Genomic DNA, 26,850 nt, shown 5'->3' with positions numbered 1-26,850 from the left:
GAACAAGCAGAACAGCAACAATTGCGGGTTTGTTAGTTATTGAATGTTGGAACAAGCAGAAACCAAAATCGCATTAGTACTAATCCACGAGGAGATCAACGACTACACATAACGGCCAACCCCGAATGACACTGCGCCATCTGATGCGCACTTATATAACATTACAAAAATACAAAGACCAGCTCAGTACCCATAGGCCACCGTCTGTATATGCCCGTGGAAGGCGGTTGCTGCGCTGAGCGACTTGATGTCTCCATGGAACCTTCCACCTACTCTGCCTCTTCCTCGTCGCTATAGTTCTCGTCAACCACGATCTGACGAGTAGCATGCGTCTCTTCAATTATCGTAGTCTGCTCGACTGCAGTTTGTTCGATTAGACGACCTTGAGCAGCCTCAGCTGCGGAGTCTTCGAGCGCGGCTGAGACCATCTGCTGTTCGGCGTCGTCATAGTCTTCCTCCCCCATCTCTTCGTCTTGCTCAGCATCGTCGTCTTCAAATATCACCGATGAAGATTCATCACCATCGTTATCCTCGTAGGCGCCGGCCAGGACTAGGAGATCCTCTTCTTCCTCGTCAAGCGCGGGCTGCTCAGCATATGGAGGAAACTTTTCGGTCTTCGACTTCTTAGCAGACCGCTCTTGGTCTTGAGAGTCTTCCGAACCACGGCGCTTGCGTACCAGAGGGCTACCGAACCCATCTTCACTTTCCGATTCCTCCACGGCAGCCTGTGACTTCTTCTTGTTCAACGGCTTCTTCTTGGCTGGCTTCTTAGGCTTACCACCCTCGTCGTCGCCATCGTTGCCGTCGTGGGTGTTGTCGTACTCCTTTAGTAGAGCCTTGTCCGGCTTCCCAAAGGCGGCCACCAAGCGCCCCGACGCTTCGAGTGCCTTGGCTTCAGGCGAAGGGTCGCCGCGCCATCTTACATTCGGTGGGTCTTCGCCACGATCGTAGCATGGTTTGTACGATGTGTACTGGTAGCGAGTGCTCTCTACTGTCCGACCATCAGAGAGTTTCCCGAAAGGAGTGGCTTCCCTGAAGTCCTTGCCCTTGAAGCGATCGTTGTGGAGCTCAGTCAACTCCCAAATGGATGCGTCGGGATTGTCCCGCATGAGGGAAGCCAGATATTCTCGCTCGATTTCCGACCACGGTGGATCAATGGTCACGCGATCAATACCCTGGTAACGGCGGTCGTTAAGAGCCTTGACGGTTTGCTTGTCATTCCAGTCTTTTGGTACCTTGTTATAGCAGTAGATGACCGGCTCTCTCTTGTGGGATGTAGGTTCGTTCTTATCCTTCAACCGCATGTCCATGAGTGGGATGGCAAGTAAGTCTTCTTGGTTCTTATCCTGAGGGAGCTGATCAATGTTGTCCGGCTCAACCTGGAAATTGTGCTTTGTGTCGCGCGAACCGCGCTTGTACCGGAAGCCACGATTCTCCCACATGGGAGGCTCTGTCTGACCCATGCTCTCGCGGGCAGAAGGCTGCTTGGGACTGGGCCGAGGATCACCTGACACAGGCTTTGCACCCCAGAACTTGCTCCATTGGTCCGTCGGAGGAATGACAATACTATGGGTGTAAGAATCGAAGCCTTCTCCGACGGGCGGCTTTTTTGGCTTGGCCTTTGGCTCCGTGGCGGCGGGTTCCTTGGGTGCTGCGGTCTTCCTGGGCTTCTTCGGGGTAGCGGCTTTTGCGCCCTTCCTGGGTTTCGGGGTAGGAGCGGCCTCTTCTGATTCCGACTCGTCCTCATCTGGAGGTCCTCCTTCCTGCTCTTCGACGGGCGCGGCAGCATCAGAGGCACTGGATTCGTCGTTCGCACTCGCAGACGCCGCTTCAAAACTAACAGCCTTCTTCGCTTTCCTCGGTGTTTTGGGAGTCACACTCTGCCCGAGCTTCGAGCCGGCGGGCTGCTTTGACATTTCGGGATGAGGCAGTTGCGTATTGGTGTGTTGGATCGAGCCAGGTGGTGGAGTAGTTGTATCGAAAGCACAGATAGGTTCCAAGAGCAATTGGATGGGGTCGCGTGTAGAGTTGTTGAGTCGGGCTGCAGAGGGTGGAGCGAAAACCTTGCTTTGCGGGGTGGGAATGGTGCACTGGTAGAGAGTTGACGCGCGTCTGGATTGGGAAGACATGATTGCAGTGGGAGACGGGGCGCAATAAGTAGGAGGACGGGGCGCGGCCATTGTAAGGCTACGCGTGAAAGGTCGTTCTGGGGCGTGAGGAGGGCGCTTTGACATCTAGATCGCACAGTGTAGAAATACATCTTGCGCGTTTGGTGTCCTTTGAAAGTGAACGAAAATTATGCGCGGATCAACAAAGCCAGCAACAGTGTAAGCAAGCCCACCCCACAATGTCCCAGGCGGACAAAGGTAAAAGGGTACGACAATTCCTCCTCGCGCGCGCTCAACTAGGTCCTTCTATCGACGTCTTTCGAATGATGTGGTCATCTCGGTCGCTTCTCTTCACTATGCGGATAGTGTCCACATAATTTGCGCGCAAGAAACCTTCTCAGCCAAGTACATGTGACTGACCTGAGAGTGCCTGACGCACAATGCCACATAGCGACGTGACCATGTGAAAGCTCATCGCTTGGCGGTGCCTGCGATACCGCATTGCTAAGGCAACGCGAGGGAATGGTCGCGCTCCGCTGTTGCACGAGGTGAATGCTGCGCACATCTCCCGCGACCTGGGGCTTTCGATGTACCACAACCAGTCGGTTCGGTTTCTCGTTAAGAGTGTGGATCAATGAATCATATCGCAAAATCTTGGCTCGTGAATCCTGTGATCTCGCTTTCTGCTTCCTCACGCAAGGGACCATCCTCGAACTTTACCTACGTCTCGCAGCGAAGCATTGAAGCGCGGCGCCATACCTTTGGCTCAGGACTGACATATGAATGAAGAGTTGGTAAGGCACGCAAATGGCCGTACGATAACGGAAATGTATATGCTGCTGCCGGGCAGGACATGAGGTCGGGGGATGGCAGCTTGGGAAAAGGTGAAAGCGTGAAAATGGAGGTACTTTGCATAACCACAGATGTTTGATCGTGTACTTCGTAGCAGCGCATGCGATTGAACCGCTTGGTCTGAATGAGAAAGCTGTAATCGGCAAATGTGACGACCGAGACAGCTGTGGGCAGGAAAGGGGACGGGACGTCGGGAAGTTTGCCAATCGATAACATTGTTCTAGCGCCTTGGCATACGTAATCACAGCTCACTCGCGATCACGACAGCTTCGAGCCTCAGCTAGTTCAATCACTTTGATGTTGAGGTGTATGAAAAGCCTTCACACTGATTTAGCATTTGTCGGGCTTTGTGTACATTGTGTTCACCACTATCCCACCAAACCTGACTATCACTGGACGCTCACGGCGATCGGTGGAGTTACCTGATTCCGATGCGCTCACATACCACGTCGCGATCATCACGGCTTCATGGGCTGGAAGGCGCAATACACTTGCTCGAGCAGTAGATTATACCATTCAACCAGAACGGTTATATACTTTGCGTCGCGGAATTCATAGTGAACGGTAAAGTGATTGCGACGGCGTACCAAGAGGTATCAGAAGATGCCGACTGGGTTGGAATTGAAATGGTAATTAGACATTATAACACTGAACACATCCAGTCAACAACCTATGCATCCTAGAATTTGCGAACACTATTAGAAATCAACAGCTACCTCAAAATCCTCAATCTCCACTTCGGGCCATGTTGAGCTCTCCAAATGGCGTGGCGATTAGCCAGGCCCATGCTAGGCGCAAGAGCAGAGCGGGATGTATCAGGATCAGCCCGACGCTCGACTATAACTCCTTGATAGCCAATAAGGAGATTGCCTGCACTGAAGCAGGTGTGTCAATCGTGACGAGACAGATCGACTGTGTCAACGTCATTGACCTTCCTCTCAACCAACCGCTCTTCCACGCGGGCCTCGGGTTCCCGACCCGCGATCGATATCGACACCGCGGGACAGCCGACTAGCGGCGGCGGCTGGCGGGTTCAATGGTCCATGTCATGACACGGGTCGCGGGTTGGCGGTAGCTCGGTGTGCAATCTATGCATCTGCCTTTGAGTTGAGGCTTGCCGGGCTGAGCGCATTCATGATGCGATTTCGTATAGTTGATGCTGCCTGTCGATGCTTGTTCGATCCGGGAATGAGATTGTGGTGGCCATAGCGCATGGCTTTGAAGGGCGGCCCGGGTCGATGGGGACAGGACAGCGACTAGTGCGTGCGACTATGCGAACGCTTGTACCTGCATGACGATATCATGTTTTGTTTTCAGAGACTGGCGTCGCTCGCACGGCTGCTGCTGCGTTGGGAGAAGCTGGAGAACCGCCGGTACAATGTCCTCACTCTGCCGAACAGAGTGGAGTCGCTTGGTAGTCCATCGTCAGGGAATGGGGATGGAACTTCGGGTGTAGCTCGCTCGCGATGCTGAAGATGCTCTTCGTCCATGCGCAAAAGGTCCGCTTCGAACTGCTCCATCACAGTGAGAGCAGGCGCAAACTCAGGGCTCAAGAAGTTCTGGAGTGGCGGAGGAACGGCCTCCTGGCTCGCAGAGTAGAGTAGTTGGGGCCTCATGTTGATGAAGGGGCGAAGATGTCGAAGAGGTTGAGGATGTTGATGCGATGTGTTGCAGTGGATGAGATGCTGGCTTCTTTCCAGAGGGTCGCGTCGCGTTTATATCACAGTATCACATGTCGTCATGCTCTCTTCTCATCCCACACGCGCTAAGTCGCGTGGCAGCTTCAATATCGTACCTGAACCCCACGAGCCGTGCGCAGTTTCAATACAATAATAAAATAAGACGTTCCGGAACGATCGCATGTCATTTTTCCCGATCGCATGTTATCGTCCGATCTAGTGGTCACCAGCATCGTCATGGCCTTGTTCCAGACGGTACCCCTGAGACTTCCCGCTTTCCGGGGTCGATCGATCGTAGCGCGTCATCAGGGATGCTGCATCATCTGGCAAGATCCAGGTTTCACCCTAGCAGACAGCACCGTGCGCGATGTGCAAGAATTGAATATTGAAGTTGTCGGTGGCTTCTTCCATGCGCTCCTGAGTCTCGTAAGAAATGTCTTGGTGTTGTAGGCTGGCATCGGCTCGCGCTTTCCGACAACACCCTGCCTACCTCGGTTCATCGGGCGAAGACGGCCAATGCGGTGACGCTCCTCACGAACACCTCAATGACCAGCCGTGAGCACCCTATCGTCATCGCAACGACACATAGAAATAATGCCCATCCCCACACCTTTCGGCGGTTTTCTGCCCGCTGCTCGAGATCCACCATCTGCATTTCTTGCAGCTTACATAGCAAATCCAGGCCTTAAGTAGACGATACTGCCCGGGATGCCCACCCCACCCTTCTCCCAAGACCGCCGAGACTGGCTGAGCGAAATTTCTGGACTGTTTTCCCAGCGCAAAACCAAGGACATTAAGAACACGACATCTACGTCAACTGTAAACCTTAGATTTGGCAACCCAAAAGCTTTCGACTCTGTTTCAACTTTCAGTTCGAGATCTCGAGATGACGCCTCCACAAAAGATCAAGCAATGGCTCACGGGCCAGGACGGGCTCGATAAGCTCAGGATGGGCGAGGCGGATTGCCCGGCCCCTGGCGAAGACGAGGTGTTGGTTGAAGTCCATTCCGTGAGTCTGAACTACAGGGATACCGAAGGTACGTACAGTGGGATGTGGTCACACCTACTTTTGTGGCAGGGTCTGGACGGCCATTTGAACAACGCTAAATACGTGGACAGTCGCCATGGGCCTCTACAACCACCACAAGTCCGTAGAGCATCCCCCCGCTATTGTCCCATGTAGCGACATGTGCGGTGTAGTTGTTGCGGTTGGCCCAGTCTCCAACAACACTTCAGACCCCTACAAGAACCCAGCTTTCCAGCTCAAAGAAGGCGACCGGGTCATCAGTACATTTGCGCCGAAGCATCTCAGCGGACAAATCAAGGCCTCAGACATCGCGGGTGGCTTAGGCGGACCTGCGCCTGGAGTGTTGACGCAATACCGTGTCTTCCCCACGTATGGCGTTGTCAAGATACCAGATTATCTATCCGATGACGAAGCGGCTTGCTTGCCAATCGCAGCTGTAACCGCCTGGATGAGCTTGAATTGTATGCGACCAAATGGCGAGATCATTGGACCGGGCGAAAAGGTCTTGTGCCAGGGTACTGGCGGTGTAAGCATCTCAGCAGCCCAGATCGCATCCGCAGCAGGCGCAGATGCCATCGTCACATCTTCCTCCGACGAGAAGCTCCAGCGCGCATCTAAGCTTGGTGCGAAGACCACCATCAACTACCGCAACACCCCCGACTGGGAAAACGCGGTCCTTTCTGCTACCTCCGACGAGGGCGCTGACATCATCATCGAAGTCGGTGGCGCGCAGACGCTCCGCAAGTCGTTCGAGTGTGTACGCTTCGGCGGATTGATCTCTTGCATTGGCTACCTATCTGGCAAGCAAGATGAGGCTGGCGACAGGACGAACACGAACTTGTTGTGTTTGAAGAGAAATGTCACACTCAAGGGCATTGTGAACGGCCCTAGGACTGAGCTGGAGAGAATGCTCAAGTTCTACGACGAGAAGAAGATCAAGCCAGTGGTCGACCGTGTTTGGAAGTTCGAAGAGGCAGATCAAGCGATCAAGTATCTTTTCAGCGGAGGTCACTTTGGAAAGGTTGTCATCAAGGTGAAGGAGTAAATGGTATCACAGGTGCGTCGTGGATCAAAACACACTATTATCAAACATCCAACATTTTATCACATCACACAGTCCATCCAATGACATTGTGCATCGTCTTGAAGTCTGATGGAAAGTTATTCTAATTGCGTGGCATTGTAATCTACCCGAAAGCTAGTAGTCGCGGCGTCCACTATGTTGTGAACAAAGAACCGATCGTTGTTTACGCGCTAGATCTACCGAGACACATCGAACTAAGCCGAAGACTGAGCGCGCCGCTCAGCATCAACGCTCGCACCCCACTTGCGGAAAGCCTTGGTAAAACGCTTCGTTTCTTCAACAGCCTCCTCATACTCATCAGCAACGACAAGCCCCTCATACCACGACCGCTCCGTCTCGGCCAGCACAAGACGCCACTCCTTACCCTCCTCGAGCGCCCAAGCCAAACCATGAACACCCAGGCGAAGCAACCATAAAGCAGCAGAGATCTTGAACCCCCACAGCTCGCAGTTCTCTCGGTCCGCCGTCGGCCAGTTCTCTTCGTGGTCCATTACAGCTTCAATGACACTGTAGAGACCTTCTTGGAAGTGAAAGGGGAGGCAGTGCAGACAGTGCATGATATTGCTGATGTTGTCTTGGAACGGCTTGCTCTCGTTGGACCATTCCCAGGCGCAGTTGGCAAGGGTCTCGAGACCGGCGATCAGTGATAGGCAAGCATCGCATTTGAATGTGCTACTACATGTCTTAAGGCATTCGGCGGGGCGGAGGTGGTAGCGGCAGGTCTCGACGGCGGTGACGTGTTTTTCGCCCTGTGTTATGTCAGTTGGAAGGCTTCAACGGCCAAGGAGAGTAGTGCTGACCTTGTCGAAGAGACCATCTTCGGTTCGGGTGATCTTAATAATCTCGGTCCAGACATCTTTCGCAGCAGTAGAGGATGGTGCGGGTGCCTCTGGGTAGTCGCCAGGGGATACGAGGACGAAGTCGTCCATCTCTTCAACTTCGTCGGTGATACTCGCAGCGCCCTTGTTGCTGACGTTATCGAAAGTCTCTGGGATCTTGGAAGCAGGCATATTCGTCGCGATTGTGGATTAGTTGGTCTTGTACTTTATAAAGAAGTTGTGGTGTGGTTGGATCAGGGCGCGGAGCTGTGGGTCTGACGTTTTATATAGCACAAGAGGAGGAGAGTACAGCTAGGGAATGCCATTCGACAAGTGGGTCTGGAAGAGGTCCGTGGACTGGAGGCTTTCTTCCAGAAGGAGAAGGGTGCGGTGAATGTCTGCATCGCACTCTCTCGCAATGTGCAGATGAGCCGATCAGGCACTCGTTTGTACGACCATTTAGGCCACAGCGGAAGAAGGCCATCAAGCGTACTCGAAGAATATATGCTTGGGGATATCCTTGTTGGCTACAAGCTATAGCAACTGTTTGTACGCAAGCTGACTTCCAAGCAAAGGTAAAACTTGTTCCTACACGGTCCCTCGACTGAGGCAAACATCAAGACTAAATATCGAACATGACCAGTGCCGGGACGCACATGTTTACCCTAGTCTGGTAGTCCCATCAACCCTTCAGTCATCATCTTCAGTTCGACCCTTCTTAGCAAACATCCCAGCGGCGCCCCTCCCCCACATCGTCACCTCCGCAGCAATGCGCCTCAACTCCATCTTCTTCTCTTCATACTCTACTTTACCCTCATTCACCACAATCCACGCCTCCTCCGCCGCCAACAAGATCTGCATCTCACTTTTCCCCTCCACCCTCCCCAGCATTAGCCCCTCAGGCCCAATTTTCAGCGCCCAAATCACCACTGAGATCTCGAACTCCTCATCCCTGACAACCTCACGCTCGAGATTCATCCAGTCGTCTGTGTCGAGTATGATGGAAAGAACGATGGAGAGACTGAGCTGGTGTTGCGGCGCTAGCATGTGCAAGTATTCCGCGACAAAAGCGGGCTTAGTAGGATTGTCGGAGAAGATCTCGGAGCAGATGCGGAGGGTGTCGAGCCCGTCGATGATTGCATTCGATGTTAAGCTAGGATGGGGTCTGGATTTCGTTTCGATGGCGAGGATCTTGGCGTAGTAGGCGATGATGTCTTGTGCGCTTTTGTCCTGCGCAGAAGCGTTAGCATGCATGATTGAGCTTTGAAGGGCGCTTGTATGCTTACCTCGATGGTTTTAGCAGTCTCGTCACGAACGAACACGTAGCTGCCATCAGGATGCCTCGGCAGACTCGGTAGAGTATCATTGGGTAGGGCGACGACTTTCTTTCCGTCGACGAGCTGGGTGAAGTCTGCTTGGCTGTTATCGTCGTCCATGCGAGGTTTCCCTACGCGCGGCATGGTGGGCACCCCTTTGATGAGCGGTCTGTAAACTTCGTATGTATTAGCGGGGTTGAGTTACTACAGGAGTAGAGAGCTCAGTGTTTTCTCTCTAGGCCGACCATCGCTTGAGTACATGACAGGAAGTAGGTCAGTGCATGGGGCGCGATTCAATGCCAAGATGATGCGATATACAATCTATAATTGAGCTTTCTCTTCCGTGAACTACCTTTCCAGACCACGACGTTACGTTGTGCCTACGTCCGTGCTCGCCACTGTAGGGAGCCAGCAAGAAACAAACATGCTAGACTACGCCCCTCTCATGCCCCCAGCTCCTTCTGAACTCGGTTATCTGCTATTCGTCTCGCATTCCGGGCTTTTTCCGCCACGATTCTCTGCTCAACCCTACAAAATCAATCCCGGAGATCGAACGTAGGAATAGTGATAACACAGTCTGTTCTCATCAGCAACCTGATGTGTGGTTATCGAATTTTGACTTACCTTCACGAATTCTGGCAGATCTTCTCCGTCATCCTTACCATCACTCCCTTCGCCACCAGAAGGCTTTTCCTTCGTCGCTTTCTTGACAAATCCCCTCCTGACACCGCCATTCTGCTCTTCCATCTTTCCAGCGTCACTCTTGGACTTTGCATCTTCATCCTCTTCACGCTCTGGGAGCTCACAGCTTGAACTCGAGCCTTCGGCGACAGAAGATGCGGCATCGCTGTAGGAATGGTAATCGGCTTCTACAAACACGTAGCTGTCTTCCATTTCTTGATCCTCGGCGAGCTCTTCGTCTACGGTGACGTCGTTGTCGGTGTTGAGTAAACTTCTATACGTGCCTTCACTGGGCTTGGTGATGGTGTTCTCTTTAGCACTGTTGTCGTTGTTGGCGGGAGAATGCTCCATGGAAGACATGTCTTCAACTATACGTTGGAGGATGGAGTGACACGATAGAGAAAGAATTGTGTAGTCTGGTGTGTCCGCGAGTTGGGTGACTGCGCAGCTGTTGAGTGACAGTGTGAACACTTCTATGCTAGTGTAGCTGCGTATATATGCGCCTTGAGAGTTCTATACCAGATCGCGCCACTAAGGCGACATTCAACCCTCTTTCACTCATGTCAATAAGAAAGGCTGCGATCCGCATGAAAGCGACCCAAGCTTCATTATATCCACATTCCACCAGCAGTTGCTTGTCCTTCGAAGGCAAATGGAGCCCGAGTGAAGCAAGCGGGCGGTCGAGACATGGCAAATATGGCGAGCCACTCACGACCACCGCGAGTGATAACAGAATAACACGACCCTGGTATCAATGGGAGAGACGAAGAGACGAAGAGATCAAGGACTCACTCGCTGTCGTTAATGATGGCGAATGAACAAGATCATTTAGCGTGGAGTTAACGAAGCCTCAGTCGATTGCGACATGTGATCCCGAGAAAACTTGATTGTGGTTGCTTCTTAACGATCATAACTTCGATGCTGCTCCCTCCTCATATTCACTCAACTCTTTCTTATCGCAATCCCTGGGGCTTTCACCAAACTCCTTACCCTTGCGACATGACAGTTCTTCGGCGGTCTTCCACTTCCAGGCCGTATCTTTCTCCTCACCGTTGCCCTTGCCGCTTAGTACGTTGCACATGTATGCGCCGGCGACGGGGAGGAATCTGAGAAGACGATTAGTATTACAACCGCGACATGGAGTCTAAGGCCACTTACTTGTACGAGTGGAAGCTACCGCCAACGGCGAGGTACAAGTTGGCGAGACTTTTGTGAGGATGTCGACACATTAGCCAGTCTTCGGTTGGCGTGACGGCGTCGTAGCAAATTCGCCATCTGTCTGGTTGCTTGCTTCGTGTCCAATCTGGCATAGCACCGTGCATGATTTTTGCGCTTTCACGCTTGAGTCTCTCAGGGACATCGTTCTGGTTTCTTCGAGATGGCATAGTGATTTTATGACCGGACGGGGTCGTAACCGTGTTGATGATTTCTGTCTTAATGTCGTTGATCTTCAGCGTTCGGTTCGGTTGCGAGGGTGGGATGATGTCGACCTCTCCGCCAATGACGATTACAGGTACTGTTTCGTCGATCATGCTCTGAGTGTCTTGTTCGTTCAGTGTATAGTATGCAGAGACCCGTCCTACAGCGGTGATCTGGCGCTCGATGCGGTCTGGTTCCTGGATCTTCAAAGCATCCTCGATCGGCGACATCAAAGAGCTGGTCCATGCTCCTGCTGCCAACACGATCTTGTCGGCTTTCAGAATTTGACCATCTCTTAGCTTTACACCTGCTAGGCTGCGTCGGTCGGCGCTCAGCAATAACTCTTGCACGTCTCCAGTCACCCTCTTGACTCCTAGCTCCAATGCAACCTTCGTGAAGCTTTGTGTTGCTTTTTCCGCGTCGCACCAGCCGGCTTCGCGGTTGAAGTAGCCCTTTCCATATTCTGCAGCCTTGATGCCTTTCGTCACAGCGTACTTGTCCAGCTCTTGCGGTTCTAGATCGCGCGTGTAGTCGCCTCCTCTCTCAACGAATGTTTTTCTAATCGCATCGCCAAAAGTACCGTTCTTTTTGTCTAACACGACCCAACCGGTTTTGTGGAAATGCCCCTGTACTGCTATGCTCCAGAACCAAAAATGAATGGCTTCATTGGCAAGATTGCAGTAAAGATGAGATTCGTAGTCGGTACGAATAATGCGATTAGTGTCGATGGCTGCCGCTTGCTTTTGTTTTAGGGATGTATTGCTATCCCAACGGTCGACGATAGTAATCCGCGATGGATCTTTGTATTGTTTGCCCAAATGATAGGCAGTAGACGCGCCAAAGGTACCAGCGCCTATGATAAGTACTGTTGGCTCACTGCTTGTCATATTGAACGAATAGTGATCAAAAGTCGTAAAGCTCTCAATGATGTCCAGGATAATGGTGAGGCTTCCTGGATGGTAGATGAGACTGCTTGCGCTAGCGCTGCGGGGTCTTTTGCGGATCCGATGCCCCAGCTTGCCCGAAAACGTGCATTGGCTCGCGCGATCGGGAAGGAACTCACGATGCCCAGGTACAACGCGTTCCGAACATGACGTATCAACACAAAAGCGGGCGCGTGCGAATGAGACCTATTCTGTCCAAAGTTGCGCTGCTTTGACAAGTGACATTCTGGAGCCCCGGTTGGGCTTTGGCAATGATCGCAGTCGATGCGGGATGCGCGAAGCTTGCTTGGAGACGGGCGTTCGCGTCGCAACGTCGCGAGTATTCAGTGTCGCAGCAGGTGCAAGGACGACCGTCGCGAACAAGGTTTACGCGTTGTACTTGAATGTCGCATCAATTGCATCGCCTCGAGAATGCAATTTAGTGGTATAGACCAGCTTAAAGAGTACGTCGCGATGGCGTAGAGGCATGGTGGCACATCGGTCGTGGAAAGTCGCTAACTAAAGCTCGAGTGTCATCGCTCCTTCCGAATAATACAGCTCACTTCCAACACTCAACACCATCCATCACGCGCGTGCTTGTCAGTAGTAGCGGCGCACATCGCGCATACCAATGGCAGCAGTTCAACACGAACGGATTTGTTCTCTACATGTTCGACCCATTTGCTGCGGCAGTTTTATTTGATCGTGCTCCACGCTCTCCAACCAGTCTCTTACATGTATGGGCACCATTCACTCATCAACAGGCATTCATGATGACTCCCGAAAAGTCACTTTCGATAACACGCATGCGCTGCGATAACACGATAAGAAAGAAAGAGCTGGTAATGGCAAGAGACATGGAGTAAGCCAGGGGCTGACCGCAGAGCTGGACTAGCCAGTTGCATCATCGGCAACGTGTCGAAGATGTCAACTGTTTAGCCTGGAGACCTTACTCGGTTTCAGTTCTGGATATTCACTACCGACGAAGGATTCACGGTCCTACACCTGTTCTTCCAATGTAGAAGCTGCTTGCGAGATGCATTTCCAGGAATGGTTAGCGCTGGCTGTCTCGGCTAACCTTCCGTGTCAGACTCGAAGTATCTTTGGATTCAAGTACGAACACAACGCAGAGCTATTGCGCAGCAGAAGACAAGACCCGAATTCAATATCACTTCTGGAACTGAACACAGAAAGCATCTGAGGAGCTTCAGTGAGACCAAGTTTTCACGCATCAATCTCAGATTCGCCACTGCACGATAGCACTTTAGTGGCTCCTTCGGCAAGCCCCACCATCGAGCGTAGAATGCAGATTCAGCAACTCTCAACCAACACCACGATGTCTCCCAAGATCCATATCGTGCGCCATGCGCAAGGAGAACACAACGCGACCGTATGTTCCATATCATAAAGAAGAACCTCGGATCCAGTAAGACTAACTGGCCGCAGCGCAATTACAGCATTCGCGACGCTGTGCTGACAGAAAAAGGCAAAGAACAATGTCGCGCGCTTAGCTCGGCATTCCAACATCATGAGGAAATAGACATAGTATTTGCGTCGCCGCTACGACGAACGATCCAGACCGCCTCGCTGAGTTTTGGCCCTGTGCTCGCACGGAAAGAGGTGCCGTTCGTGCTGTTGCCAGCCTTGCAAGAGGTCAGCAATATTGGCTGTGATGTCGGAATTGCAGATACTGCAGATGAAGTGCACGCATTTCTACCGAAGCTGTTTGCAGAAGGTGAACTTGACTTTGACATCAGCAAAGTTGATGCATCAGCGGTGACAGCGGGCTGGAACTCCAAGGTTAGTCGATCTCCCGGTTTGACATCAGCATGCATGCTTACTAACGCCTCGCAGGAAGACTATTGGGCGTACGAGAAGCGCGCCATCTCGAAGCGCGCTTCTGATCTCAGGAACTGGCTGTACCAAAGGCCCGAAGCGCAGGTAAAGCTGCCGTTAGTTTCCTCTTAACAGCGGTTTGCTAATGGGACAGGTCCTGGTCGTCACTCATGGCGCATTTGCACACTTCCTCACCGAGGACTGGGAAGTCGAAGACCCCATGGTTGGCACAGCGTGGAAGAATTGTCGGTACATCTCTATATTTAGTCTGCAGTATCAGCTAACTCTATTACAGGTGAGCATCGCGTGTTTACCTTCACACCTGGGTCGACGGCGGAAGACGCCCACGTGGGTGAAACTTGGGAGAGCAGGCGAAGCAGAGGTGCCCAAGAAGTCGAGAAGGACCCGCATGTAGTGGATGAGTTTCTCAAGACGGCGGCGTAGTTGAGTAGTAGTGTACAAAGGCCGCGGCCTCAGGTAGCTTCCGACAACGGCTGTGGCATGCCGTTCCGTCCGTTGTCCAAGAGCCGGAGGGTCCACGAATAGCCAATACCCGATGTGTTTACTGTAGAAACTTGCCCGAGTATCGTTTGCGCCCTTTGATCGACGGATTCTCCCTTCGCTCCTAATCTGGAGTACCACGGCTGTTCGGCAAGCGCGCCATGATGGCGCAACATCCCACGGTGCCCGGTGCCCCCTGAGGTTTTTGGGATCCTGGGGTAGACGGTAGCCATGTCCAAGCAATCACATTCACCCCCCATATCATTGGGCGGCGCAAAGTTCGGCAATGCACTCCACAAAACCCTGGATCAAAGATAAGCCACGGTCACGCCGCGCCTGCTATGACCCTTCGAGCAGCCAAGCTGCAGTGCGGCCAGACCAAATCACCGAGGGGCGCGTCGTGCATTACCGCGCTGGGTGTAGTTGACGGGACGCATCGGAGCAGCCTTAGTCAGAGTTTTGCGCCCCGGTACCTGTTCGGTTAATCTATCAAGCCCCGCCGAGGCCCGGGATGGCGCGGCCCTAAAGGCTTGTCGCCGCCCCCATGCAGCCAAACCAGCCCTACGCGACGCCTCTGTCGTCGTCACCATCCAGTGCAGACGCTTATCCCCAGCTTACAGGTTGTCGCGTGAGCACCGCAGCTCTCTTATGTCCAGAACCGCATGCATGGTTCGCTCTGATGTCACCTAGCACGGATCCAGGCGATGTCACATCAAGCACGTCCCCAAACTCACCACTCAAACACGTAAAAAAGAGAAAATTTTACGTCAACTGCGACGCACCATGTGGACCGCGTCATTAACGACGCCACTAAAGGGCAACGATTCTGGCTGCACGCACCAAGCTCTGGTACGATGCGAGCAATAGACCGAAGTTCGCTAAGGCCCTCGATAGCCAGCTTTCGGTCAACATCGGTCGCCCAGCATGCTGGGAGCGCGCGGGGGAAGGCCGCTTGGAACATTCTATTACACATGCAGAACATGCGGAGAGATAAGACGTGTTGATATAAGAAACAAGATCAGCCGCTGGCCTTGAAAACGGTTATTCCTGCGTGCCGCTGCTAACTCACACTACCTTCTCACCGGTCCCACGGTACGTCACAGACAGTCGATATCACGCGCCGCCGTCTTCCCGATTCCGACGACTGGACCTGTGACCTACACTTCTACTGCTACTTTTGGGGTACCGGGCAAACTAGCTCGTCAGCAGGCGCCAAACACCAAAAAGTCGCGACTGCCCTCCAGCTTCCGACTTGACCACGACTCCACCCCACCGTCATTTTTGAAAAATTCATATTTGCATTTTCTAAGATGCAGGAAGTACCGCACGCCCACGGGCTCACGACGGGCAACCCTGAGCCACAATACGCCTCCAACGGCGTCAACACTGGCGTTCCCGCGCGGCACTACGCTGCTGCACCGCCGACCTACCGTCTGGACGACCTTTCGTCTGAGGGCAAGAAGAGCGACCCCGAGCTCATGATGCCCGTCGACAAGACTGCCACCGTCCAGGAGGGATCGGAGAAGTTCCACCGTCTCGGCTGGAAGCAACTCACAGTTTGCCTGATTGTCGAAGCTATTGCGCTTGGTTCTCTCAGTATCCCTAGCGCGTTCGCTACTCTCGGAATGGTCCCCGGTGTCATCATGTGCGTTGGTCTTGGTCTTGTCGCAATCTACACATCCTACGTTGTCGGTCAGGTCAAGATGCGCTACCCGCATGTCAACCACTACTCGGATGCCGTCGAAATCATCTGGGGTAAATTCGGAAAGGAACTCACTGGTGTCATGTTCGCACTCTTCCTCATCTTGCTGGTTGGATCGCACGCGCTTACCGGAACAATCGCCTTTATCAACATCATCGGAAACTACACCACATGCGCGCTCGTATGGGGTGTAGTATCTATGATCATCTTGCTGGTTCTTGCTCTGCCACCCACGTTCCACGACTTCGCTTTCCTGGGCTACATCGACTTTATTAGTATCATCGCCGCCATCTTGCTCACCATCATCGCAACTGGTATCCAAGCGCACGATGCTCCTGGCGGATTGAGCGCAGTGAACTGGTCCGCGTGGCCTCAACCCGGAACTTCGTTCTACGAAGCTTTCCTGGCGACCACCAACATCATCTTCGCCTACTCCTTCGCCGTCTGCCAATTCTCCTTCATGTCGGAGATGCACACACCCAAGGACTACGTCAAGTCCATCTGGGCCCTCGGTCTGATCGAGATCTTCATCTACACCATGACTGGTGCTCTCATCTACGCTTTCGTCGGCCAGGAGGTCAAGTCGCCTGCTCTTCTCTCTGCCGGAAACACCGTGTCCCGCATTGCCTTCGGTATCGCGCTCCCCGTCATCTTCATCTCCGGATCCATCAACGGCACCGTCGTCTGCCGCTACATCATGGACCGCATCTTCCCCACCTCGCCCATCCGCTTCGTCAAGGACGTCAAGGGCTGGGGTGTCTGGGTCGGACTCATCACCGTTGTCACAGTCATCGGCTGGATCATCGCCGAGGCCATTCCCTTCTTCAACGCCCTCCTCGGTCTCATCTCCTCCCTCTTCATCTCCGGATTCACATTCTACTGGCCCGCACTCTTCTGGTTCCAGCTCGTCAAAGAGGGCAAGTGGAACGCAAATGCCAAGAACATCAGCCTGAGCATTCTCAACTCCATTGTCTTCGTCATTGGGCTTGTTGTTCTTGGTGCCGGTACCTACGCCTCCGTCGAGGATATCATCACACAGTACAACTCCGGTGCTGTACGAAGTCCCTTCACGTGCTCTGCTCAGTCTTACGCATAGTTTGGGGGTGACGAGAACATGTATATATACCAAGAAGCCCTTGTATAGGCGCTTCGCTTATTACGACTTATGAGTCTAGCATCAGCATAGCGATGTCAAATCAAATTTCACATATTCAATCATCTTTTCTCTTGTCCACAGTGCTTGCATCTCATCGATGCCATCCGGATATGGATCTGCTCCACCTGCGCCGCGCCACCCCACACAGGGAAAACACTAAACATCCATCTCCCAGAATCTACATTGTCTGTAAATATGGTCGATCCTTGGATTCAAGACTGATGTATACAGCAAGGCACCTCAAGTCTTTCCTTCTCCTGTCGGGGCGGCGCCGATATTTTGTTTACCCTGGCTGATAATGTGCGGAGTAGATCAGTGGGAAAGACACTATCTACAGAAGACATCACAAGTAGGGAATCACCGAGAAGAATGATGCGCGTGCTTTTCCTTTCACTCCACTATACAAACAGCACTACTTTGTGTCTTCACTCCAGGGCTTTCACGGTAGTGTTTGCGCACTAGTACGAATAGAGACTAGTGCCGCGGATGACGCAGCCCAGACGTGCTGCTGCGCACCTGCTCAGGTGATAAACTTTGGTACGTATACCTAGGAACCGCTCACCTCCGGAATAAGCAACAGTCATTTCACTTATTGCTACGGTCGCAACCAGCTATACCATGGAGGACATAAGATCTACGCTCTCTACACTTCACCTTGGGTCGAATCTCACCCACGCAACCGACGATTTCATGCCGAAAAGACAACGCGATAGCGACGACGAATCTGCGCGGAATGACGGCGTTGGGCCGAAGAGGCAACACGGGAGTGAAGTCATTACACCTGAACCGCAGCCTTCCGACCTCATCGCCGCTCTCCACGAGTTCATACAAGAAGAGCGCAGGACCAACTTCTCATTCTTATCACAGCACAGTCACTGTCACAAGCATCAGAACGAGCTACTAGTAGTATCTCAGGCCAATGCCGAAGATATCGAAGCAGTACGTGCTATCGCTCGGCACGATACAAGCGTCCATAGTGAGTGGTATACCTTCACCGAGCCGCTGAGGTCGGACGGCTACACCCGTACCGTTGCGATCGATTTACCATCCGCGAATTGTGTGGCTGAAGACATGATCATCACCGAGTTTGGCAGGATCAAGAAGACCAAGCGCGACGCAGCTGCATGGATCCGCGATACGTACTGCACTGCCGAAGACGATATGTGGGCGATGAGGCTCCCGGAATCGCAGTACGAGGAGCAGCGCTTGTGGTGGGAAGGTACAGGGCAAGCTTTCCGGCTACTGGACTTACCTCTAGAGATGCGCGAAGCCATCTACCTACACGTCATCGGGCCAGTCGTTGTTCCGGATGTCGTTACACAGCCTGGTGGCGCGGAGAAGCTTGTGCTTGGATATGGCCTATCGTACGATAATCCCGAGCGCGTAGGGCGCAATCGAGATCCCAATATACAGCGTCCCAATATGGAGATCATGCGCGTCAGTCGCCAGGTAAAGGATGAAGCCACCCAAGTCGCCAACCGTGATACTGTCAAGCGATTCACAACGATTCGTACGCGTGGGGACGGGATTGGGCCCGCCGCGTCACCTGAAAAGATCTGGCGCCAACTCAGGCGGATAGTAATTCCTGGTAACTTCCTGAAGAAGCTTCAGATTGAGATGACTGCGACAGAATTCTTGGCATTCGGGGGCATTTGTCCTCAACTTGGACAACCGCTTCAGAGGGGCGTTGTTCCAATTAATGTCATTTCTATGGCTGGGTTTGGAAACCTCGATATCATCGATTTTCGCTTCATTGGTCCTGAACATGAGCTTGCCAACTGCCCTTGGAAACCGCTTCATCCATGCCAAAAGAAGTGGATTGACATATTTTTTATCACCGCCTGGAATGGTCTTGTCGCTCTCAGGAATACAAAAGGAATCAAGTATACAATGAGCGGTTGCATCAAAGATTCTACCCGGAATTACTGGACGCGGCTACTGAACGACAAGCGCAATAACCATACTGCCGGTATACGCATTCTCGAACAGGATCTTCAGATCGCCATAACGAACAGTAAGTAGTCCTATAAAGGCATGTGGAATACGTACTGACTCCCTTTTAGATGCCTCGCTTGCATGCGAATGCTCCAACCCATGTGTAGGTGGACCGCGCTTGTTCCGGGTCCAGCCGCACGAAATGAGGTTGATCGAGGGCATACAGGCGGAGCTGGATAAAGCGTATTGGGATTTCGAGGACTGAGGCGAGTTGTATCTGACCTGGGGTTGCCGCATACCGAGCAGGGGGCGCGGCGCATGGATGGAGAACTATCAACAATGAGCATGTATAACGCGCAGACACCGATCACATCTCCGCTCCTGTGACTGTATGGTTTCTGGGTCGTGCAGGTCTTGCGTGCATTGTTGCGGGCGAGTGTTGTTCGGATAGCAGAGCATCCATGGATCCGTGGATTGGATTTGGTGATGAGCTACGTCATGATCTAGCCTCTAGATGGTTAGCCGGCGAAACCGATCACGTGCCGTTCGAGAAGCCGCGGCACGACGCGAACACCTCGTGACTTTTGACGCGTCCTCCGCTCGTCTCCTTCAATGGCTGGACTTACGACCCGATATACACGCCGACGCCGACATATCACAATTTTGTCGCGTTTTTCTACGCGCAAAAGCAATGCAGTCGCGCTGCATCAGGTTCGTTTCCATCGGCGAGCGCCGCACGAGGCTGCCCTGCACTTATACGCTGTGCCACGAGATGGATTCACATTGTCGTTCGAAGGCATGTCCACACCAGAGAGTAGCTCAGTCGTGATCGTGGCTGTGCGCAAGTCAATTGCACGCTCGGCAATCTATGATGATGCCATGAGAAGTACCCAGCTCATGAGATGCGGCGCTGCAAGTGTGCAACTTACATTACCTAGCTTGGGCGGACCTGCTCTGCCGTAGTTTGGTCTATAAGTAGGAAGTCGCTGCTTTCTGCGATCTCTCCAATCTCTCAGAGGATCTCTTCCAGGCTCGCCCGAGCAACTTATCTTCTCGATCTTCACGATGTGGGCGATAGCCTGGGCAATCTCTTCTATGCTTTCGCGGCCTCTGTCTACGGTATCTTTTAAGCGTGCCTCGTCGTAATTCAGCTTTCCGTATGCGACGCTGGTCTCCTTCAGAATGCTCGCATCGTCGCCCTGGCACATGCCAGTCAACGTTGGAGATGACGGAGCACTCAAATGCGCACATAGTAAAGCTCAGGAAAGGATACAGCGCTTACTCCCTCCAACTTGTTTGCAACGGTACGTTTCATCCTAATTTCAGACGCGCCGAGGATCAACAAGCTCCACGTTGCAGCCTTGGGAGAGAGCTTGGCCTTCCTGGATTAGTGCGGCGAGCAAACATGCTGCGGCGCAGCGTACGAAAGAGCTAGATAATGGTGTTCGGTTCGAGCGCATGCGCGAGGCTTGTGTCCTCGTATCTTCGGCGAGACTTGCGTGTCATTAACCTTTTTCGAGCTGGACTGGACTTGTTCACGAGACCTTTCCGCACTGCGCAGATCTCTTCGCGGTACCGCCAAAGCCATGAGGTAAAGGGGATGCTGCTTCACACGCTCGGAGGGAGTGGCGACTATCGGCGCATCACAGGGCTTGGAAGGGCTGATCACATCCGTAGCTCAGACGTCCTTCTGCACACTGTGGATGTAGAGCGCGGTCATCACTTTAGCTCCACAGCGCTTGCGATGTCAAAGAGGAAGCTAGAGCACGATCCCTCACCCATTCCTCAGCAGCGCTAGTATGCTCTTGCTATCCCCTCCTTCGAATACACCATCTGATAGGGCAACCCGGAATTCAATAATTCAAGTCACGCACAATGTTCACGCCACCGATGCAAGCATGCTTCTCGACCTTCCTCTGCATGCCAACCATTGGTCTTTCGGTCCGCATCTGTAGCACTTCCGTTCCCAAAACCAGGTTGTTCAAGTCCGGTCTCGATCCTTGAATCGTGGTTCGTCCCGCGCGTGCAGCATGCGAGCTATATTAGTGGACCCTGGCCGCTGGCGATTGGACCGGCTGATGTCGTGCATGACTATGGCTTACACTGGCTTCCAGAACTTCCTCTTCGATGGAAAGATGGTATCCGGTGGGCATAAGATTATTCAGTGGCTTACGGACTTCAGCGAGAGTGAAGGAAGTGTTGATGGGTATGGTTGGTTGCTGGCTCATGGAAAGGTCTACGTGTGTCTGCGATGTCGGCTTGTGGGTCATACGCCGGAACGACTAGTAGAAGCCAGGTAAACGGAAGGGCGGAGCATCTAAATGTGACAAGTTGTTGCGAAGAGGAGTGATCGCTTGTAGGATGTGGAGGCGAAGCCATAAGAGATGGACAATCAGAGCACCTAGAAAGGTACATAAAGCACCCGCACCTGCTTCATATCCACCTCATCCATCAACAACTCACCACAGCTCCGACTCACATCCATCGCTCAGCATGTTGTTCTCCAGTGCCGCTCTTCTCCTCCTCTCCTCAACTGCGCTCGCCGCACCCGCTACCCTCATATCCCGCGCCGCTCAGTGCGGCCAATACCAATCACAGTCGTCCGGCCCATACACCCTCTACACCAATGGCTGGGGCTTCTCTTCCGGAACAGGCTCTCAATGCTCTCAAATCGACAGCTATAGTAGCACAGCTGGCCTAGCCTGGTCAACAACATGGTCATGGTCTGGCACTCCCAACCAAGTCAAGAGCTACACGAACGTCGAAACAGGCTTCACCAAGAAGCAGATCGGTACTTACACAAGTATGCCGACGACGTGGAAGTGGAGTTATACTGGAACCGATTTGCGGGTTAATGGTATGTTACTTCCGCCCTTTCTCGTGCACTCTAACCATTGCTGGGGACTGTAGGCTGACCTTGATGTGATACCTGCAGTGGCATACGATACCTTCCTCAGCTCTTCAGCCAGCGGAACCAACCTCTTCGAAGTCATGGTCTGGCTCGGTGTCTACGGCGGCGTATCACCCTTGTCCGCAAACGGATACCCCTTCACACCCATCGCTACCGTTACTATTGGAGGTCAGATCTTCGACCTCGCATACGGTCTCAACGGTTCGGTCAAGGTATACAGTTTTGTTGCTCGTGGAGGTCGGGCGACGAACTTCAGCGCCGACTTGGTAGGTTGCATGAGTTTACTTTATGGAGATGATAGAGAAGCTAATGTGTCGATGCAGAACCTGTTCTTCCAGTATTTGTTGGCAAACTACGGTAGCAATGGTTTCACGAGTAGTTTGTATCTGCAGGTCGTGCAGGCGGGCACGGAGGTGTTTACTGGAAGCAACGCGAAGATGACTACGACGGCGTACTCTATTGCTATCAACTAAGCAATCAGGTATCGCATACCTCGTAGCACGTTATGAGACTACTCGAAAGTACTGTCTCAGTCGTTGATGTTGAGCAGGGGTTATCGGGATGTACTAGGCAAAGGAAGAAACGGGCAACGCGGATGTTATCACTCTCTGGGCCCTATCCCATCCAACCTGTTTATCGCTATCTATGTTTTCGACACTATAGTTTGCGGAACGACCGCATCACAAAACGAGTCTAGCCATTGAACTGATATGAATTATGCAAATCCATTCGAATAGCTGGTGTTTGTAACTGTATACATGTGATCTGTGACGAGATTCATGATGAAAACGAAGCGTTCAAATCTTCGATCGACGTCAGCAAAGGTTCCCAAAACTTTAGGAACTCTTTGAAGCTTTCATATGATACCAAGCTCTTCGCGAACGACCAAGATTCCATGTGCGTAGCGCAATCTAGATTGGCGTGATCCTCGGTGCTCTTGTCGCTCATCTTGACATCATCGCTGTCTTCGTCCACAGAAAGAGAACGGACGAAGAGAGCATACGAGGTCGAGGCGCTCAAGAAAAGGCCGAGCTGTTCCAAGCATTCCAGAAGGAAGAGGCGAGGCGAAGCGGCATGCTAGAATCCCATATCGTCTCACCATCAGGCTATACAACCTCTATGGGGCATCTGCATCTACATTACCCCACCTTCACCACAAAGGCTCCCCACGACGGTCAAACGCTGGATTTCATGTTGCGGCACGATACATCGCGGGAACACAGGTATGCACCACACGGGTGGCTCGAATTGATGTCGGAGTTTGCCGTTTGCAGTATACATACTATCAAACATTAGCAAATGCATAGTTTCTAAGGCAATGCATACTTCTATCGTTGAAAATTTTCTCACACAATGCGACAGGAGTTACTCCGACCCCTAGTGTGGGCAGATTATCGACCTATGGTACCTGAGAACGCGTGCTATTCTTCGTTGAAGTGGGGTGGCACCAGGTGCCACCATAATCCGTTGCAGACTGTTGGATGCGTTGCGGTGCGCGACCCCGCAACGAATAATTGCGACATCTGATGGTGATGCTGGGTTCTAATCGCGGGAGGAACGCTGAAGTTTGCTAAGCCCTCCGACGAAACCTGCAGGCACCGAGCCTCCGGCGAACGCCACTTCAACCGACAATCGTTAGAGTCAGCCGAAAGAAGGCTGCGCAACATGTTGCTCGTATTGTGTGCCATACCGGGGTGCAGGACTTAGGGATAAGAGTCCTCAAGATCGCGCAAGACAAGGATATTAGCGTTATTAAAGGTGTCTATTATATAGTAATAGCTTTAAAAGTAGAGGTTTATTTAGAAAGATTTTAATGTAGTATAAGTAGTAGTAAATACGCAAGAAGATATACTAACTTATGTATAAGAATATATAGTATTTCTACTTTATAACCTACTTTATAACTTATTTTAATAGTTCTTTAACTAATAAGCTATAGTTATATTACTATTCTATCTAAATTTTAAAAAAAATAATAAAGTAATTATATTACTTATATAGTAATTTTTTTAAGATAAGCTACTTACTAGAGTATTAGCAGCTAAGCTAAAAAGGCTTAGCGCGCTTTTACGTACACCTTAGATAGAGTATATATTAAACTTTAATTATAACTTATTTTAAGACACTTAGTAGAGAGCTATTACCTATTTAAGACTTAATTTTTTTTAAATCTAAGATACTCTAATAACGCTATTAGTACTAAAACGTATTGTGTGCTATATACGAAACTCTACCTAAAGAACTATCTAATCTAACTGTCTCTTGTAGCATAATAAATAGTTGTATGCTAGCTGGCGACGGTGTTTGTGGACCTACGTCTAAGACACTAGGACATTAGCTCGCTAGTGCACCTAGCGCATGCCAAGGTGAACCTGTCTGTGAGTGGGCACATAGCCGCATTCGAGTTGGAGGCTCAAAACTGCTCTGTGGGCTCACGATCACATTATATTATATCATGTTTGACAACACTCCATCAAAGTCCGGTATGGTGTATCGGCTAGCATCCGTCGCTTTCATGAGTCAATCGTGTCAGCTTCCGACGAGAGCCGGGTTCGATTCCCGGTACCGGAAGAAAACGATCTTTTTGCGATTCTTTTTGTCCTGCTCTTTTTGCCGGCGTCGCAAAACTCAAGGTGGTCAGATGCTATATCAATGTGAGTAACCTGCAGCTTTCGTCGTATGTTCACATTTGTCGTAAAGCTTGAGTCTACGCAGCTTGAGATGTACGTTGACGTTATCGGAGAAAAACTCTCTTTTTGCCAACACATCTTTTTTGCCAACACATCTTTTTTGCCAACATCATCTTTTTGCCTGCAGCTCAAAATCTAAGATGCTACACTGCGTATAATGTGTGAGTAACCTGCAGCTCTTTTTTGCATGTTCACATCCATTGTAAGACGGACGCTGAGGCCAAGTAGTGATGCCATCGCCTGCCACGTGAAAGCGCGCTTCGACGCGGGCGCGTCTGACCTTGCAGCAACTCCCCCACACTAGCACCTCAGCACAACTATCGCGTTCATGGCGAAACTCGCAACACCAGCTTCTGGCTCCAAGACTTCGAACCCTTCCGCACATACCAACGGACATGCGCGATCTGCTGCACTCGAAGCTGTGAGCGCACGACCACGGCACAAGCAACGCCGGCCTACCAAGCAAGCGTCTTACGAGCTCACCAACCATGCCAAAGCCTACCTCGAGGGCGGCCAATGTATGCGACACTACCAGCCATAAATGATCACGCTTACACTGACTCTAGATGCCAGCGGCTATGACTTCCTGTACAGCCTCCTCGCAGCCGGCACAAGCATATCGAGACCCGCGCAGCCGTACATAGGCTTTCTCGCACCGCCGGCATACATCGCCTTCGCCTCTTCCATGGTCGCCGACCCCAGATTCACCACCAAAGCGCAATCGCGAGACGCCGCGAGAGGCTCCAATGCCGCGCTGCGATACCTGCAATGCGTGCACACGACGCTAGACGACCCCGCATACCCGACTATAAGGAAAGCGTTCATGTTCCCAAGAGAACGCAACAGGAGGAGTGCCCCCAGCTACAGGGCTAGTGCAAGCTTATCACCCCAGCTAAGCAGCGACATCAAGCGAATAGCGGGCGAGGCTGCCAACGAGAAGAGCCTGTGGTATCGCGCAGACGACTTCTGGCATGCTGTGGGATGGGCGTTCAATTGCGCGATAAGGCACAAGAAACGGTGGAGTCGGTGGAAACTGTGGCTGAGGGTCATGCTCGACTTCCTCGAAACTGATTGGGATGTTTGCGTCAAGCAAAGTAACCAGGAGGGAGCGAGCGACGAGACAACCCTCCAGCAGAGTCTCCTCTGGCACTACATAACCGGCGACGAGACAGCAATGAATCGCGCAAAGAGGCGCCGCATCATCAGAGCTGTACTCGCAACGGCGACACCCGACTCGCTCAAAGACTACCCGGAAGTCTGGGAGAGGGAGACAGCAGAGCCGAGACGTAAAAGAAATGAAGACCAGCCAGTGGGCGAGGTTGACTTCGAGACTGGGGAGTTGGCGGATTATGGTAGCGACGAAGATATGCAGGACCCATCGGACGACCGCGGGGATGAGAGTGGCGACGACACGTCTTCGGAGAGCAGCGATAAAGGGATTAAGAACGTACACGACGCCATAGAGCGCCTTGGCGGACAGGACGCGATCGAGCTGCGGCAGCGTCTCATAGCACTCGTAGGTACTTCCTCACTTCAACTTCACGGCAGCTAACAACAAACAGCTCGCCGAAGTGGCCGTAGAGCTACCGGAACTCTTCACCCGGATATACGACCTCTGCGACAACATCTTGGAAGAGTTCAGTCAGGTCCCGACCATGACCTTTCAGGTGCTTTTGTCTACGATGAAGCTACCCGACGACATTCGAGTCGCCTTCACCGCGAACCTTCTACATGGTATGATAGCCAGCAAGCCACCGAGCTTCTTTCTCCGAGACCCTCTTCAACAGGATTTCGAAAAGACTCTTCTTCCACTAAAAGGAACAACGCAAAGCTTTGCAGCAAACACCAAGATCTCACTCATACTGGAACAGTTGTTCATGCACATGATGAAGAACAATGCTCTTGCCCCTAATCCAGCTCTTCGCAAGGCTATGGAGGCTGGTATCCAAGCGCGACGTAGTGTATATGGTACGGGTAAAGGCAAGAGAGGCAACGCTGAGGAAGAAGAGCAAGCGAAGAAGCTGCTACAGGAAAGCTCGGACAGGCTGTTGGGATTGCTTGAGGTATTGGAGATGGCTCATGGTAAAACTCCGCAGTCGACAAGAGTGAAGGAATCCGCACTGCTCTCTTTTGGCTCGGGTTCGTCGCTTTCTCCTGCGCCTGATAGCGAGACCGAGCCTGAAGACTGAAGAGGAAATTAATGGTATTTCCT

The 26,850-nt window shown here is 52.1% G+C and overlaps 11 protein-coding genes and 1 non-coding gene across 12 annotated transcripts; 7 read left to right on the top strand and 5 right to left on the bottom strand.

Moving 5' to 3' along the window:
- Positions 1–269: 269 nt before the first annotated feature.
- Positions 270–2,129, bottom strand: J4E79_010414 (uncharacterized protein; the record flags this gene model as incomplete). Its single annotated transcript, XM_049359252.1, has 1 exon — positions 270–2,129. The coding sequence occupies one exon, from the start codon at positions 2,127–2,129 to the stop codon at positions 270–272; it is 1,860 nt and encodes a 619-aa protein (XP_049206337.1).
- A 3,396-nt stretch (positions 2,130–5,525) lies between these two features.
- J4E79_010413 (uncharacterized protein) lies at positions 5,526–6,711 on the top strand (the record flags this gene model as incomplete). Its single annotated transcript, XM_049359251.1, has 2 exons — positions 5,526–5,676; positions 5,759–6,711. 2 exons carry the CDS (start codon positions 5,526–5,528, stop codon positions 6,709–6,711), a joined length of 1,104 nt encoding a protein of 367 aa, XP_049206336.1.
- A 233-nt stretch (positions 6,712–6,944) lies between these two features.
- Positions 6,945–7,760, bottom strand: J4E79_010412 (uncharacterized protein; the record flags this gene model as incomplete). Its single annotated transcript, XM_049359250.1, has 2 exons — positions 6,945–7,499; positions 7,551–7,760. 2 exons carry the CDS (start codon positions 7,758–7,760, stop codon positions 6,945–6,947), a joined length of 765 nt encoding a protein of 254 aa, XP_049206335.1.
- A 498-nt stretch (positions 7,761–8,258) lies between these two features.
- On the bottom strand, positions 8,259–9,028 carry J4E79_010411 (uncharacterized protein; the record flags this gene model as incomplete). Its single annotated transcript, XM_049359249.1, has 2 exons — positions 8,259–8,798; positions 8,855–9,028. The coding sequence occupies 2 exons, from the start codon at positions 9,026–9,028 to the stop codon at positions 8,259–8,261; spliced, it is 714 nt and encodes a 237-aa protein (XP_049206334.1).
- Positions 9,029–9,327: 299 nt separating this feature from the next.
- On the bottom strand, positions 9,328–11,871 carry J4E79_010410 (uncharacterized protein; the record flags this gene model as incomplete). The annotated part of the gene is made up of 4 exons (XM_049359248.1): positions 9,328–9,345; positions 9,509–10,038; positions 10,508–10,671; positions 10,724–11,871. The coding sequence occupies 4 exons, from the start codon at positions 11,869–11,871 to the stop codon at positions 9,328–9,330; spliced, it is 1,860 nt and encodes a 619-aa protein (XP_049206333.1).
- A 1,372-nt stretch (positions 11,872–13,243) lies between these two features.
- Positions 13,244–14,187, top strand: J4E79_010409 (uncharacterized protein; the record flags this gene model as incomplete). The annotated part of the gene is made up of 5 exons (XM_049359247.1): positions 13,244–13,297; positions 13,354–13,707; positions 13,762–13,848; positions 13,898–13,988; positions 14,039–14,187. The coding sequence occupies 5 exons, from the start codon at positions 13,244–13,246 to the stop codon at positions 14,185–14,187; spliced, it is 735 nt and encodes a 244-aa protein (XP_049206332.1).
- Positions 14,188–15,554: 1,367 nt separating this feature from the next.
- On the top strand, positions 15,555–17,042 carry J4E79_010408 (uncharacterized protein; the record flags this gene model as incomplete). The annotated part of the gene is made up of 1 exon (XM_049359246.1): positions 15,555–17,042. One exon carries the CDS (start codon positions 15,555–15,557, stop codon positions 17,040–17,042), a length of 1,488 nt encoding a protein of 495 aa, XP_049206331.1.
- A 678-nt stretch (positions 17,043–17,720) lies between these two features.
- J4E79_010407 (uncharacterized protein) lies at positions 17,721–19,302 on the top strand (the record flags this gene model as incomplete). The annotated part of the gene is made up of 2 exons (XM_049359245.1): positions 17,721–19,116; positions 19,166–19,302. 2 exons carry the CDS (start codon positions 17,721–17,723, stop codon positions 19,300–19,302), a joined length of 1,533 nt encoding a protein of 510 aa, XP_049206330.1.
- Positions 19,303–19,932: 630 nt separating this feature from the next.
- J4E79_010406 (uncharacterized protein) lies at positions 19,933–20,245 on the bottom strand (the record flags this gene model as incomplete). Its single annotated transcript, XM_049359244.1, is given in 2 exon segments — positions 19,933–19,947; positions 19,967–20,245. 2 exon segments carry the CDS (start codon positions 20,243–20,245, stop codon positions 19,933–19,935), a joined length of 294 nt encoding a protein of 97 aa, XP_049206329.1.
- A 1,285-nt stretch (positions 20,246–21,530) lies between these two features.
- J4E79_010405 (uncharacterized protein) lies at positions 21,531–22,421 on the top strand (the record flags this gene model as incomplete). The annotated part of the gene is made up of 3 exons (XM_049359243.1): positions 21,531–21,894; positions 21,973–22,214; positions 22,272–22,421. The coding sequence occupies 3 exons, from the start codon at positions 21,531–21,533 to the stop codon at positions 22,419–22,421; spliced, it is 756 nt and encodes a 251-aa protein (XP_049206328.1).
- Positions 22,422–24,427: 2,006 nt separating this feature from the next.
- J4E79_010404 lies at positions 24,428–24,519 on the top strand. Its single transcript has one exon. It is a non-coding gene; the product is annotated as a tRNA-Glu (tRNA).
- Positions 24,520–24,966: 447 nt separating this feature from the next.
- Positions 24,967–26,827, top strand: J4E79_010403 (uncharacterized protein; the record flags this gene model as incomplete). Its single annotated transcript, XM_049359242.1, has 3 exons — positions 24,967–25,156; positions 25,205–26,154; positions 26,201–26,827. 3 exons carry the CDS (start codon positions 24,967–24,969, stop codon positions 26,825–26,827), a joined length of 1,767 nt encoding a protein of 588 aa, XP_049206327.1.
- Positions 26,828–26,850: the final 23 nt, after the last annotated feature.

Source organism: Alternaria viburni (genome assembly GCF_023758015.1).
Source record: "Alternaria viburni strain BMP 2772 chromosome Unknown scaffold_30, whole genome shotgun sequence".
Lineage (NCBI taxonomy): Eukaryota > Fungi > Ascomycota > Dothideomycetes > Pleosporales > Pleosporaceae > Alternaria > Alternaria viburni.
Note: the sequence above shows the minus strand (reverse complement) of the source record. Positions and strands in the feature narration are given on the sequence as shown.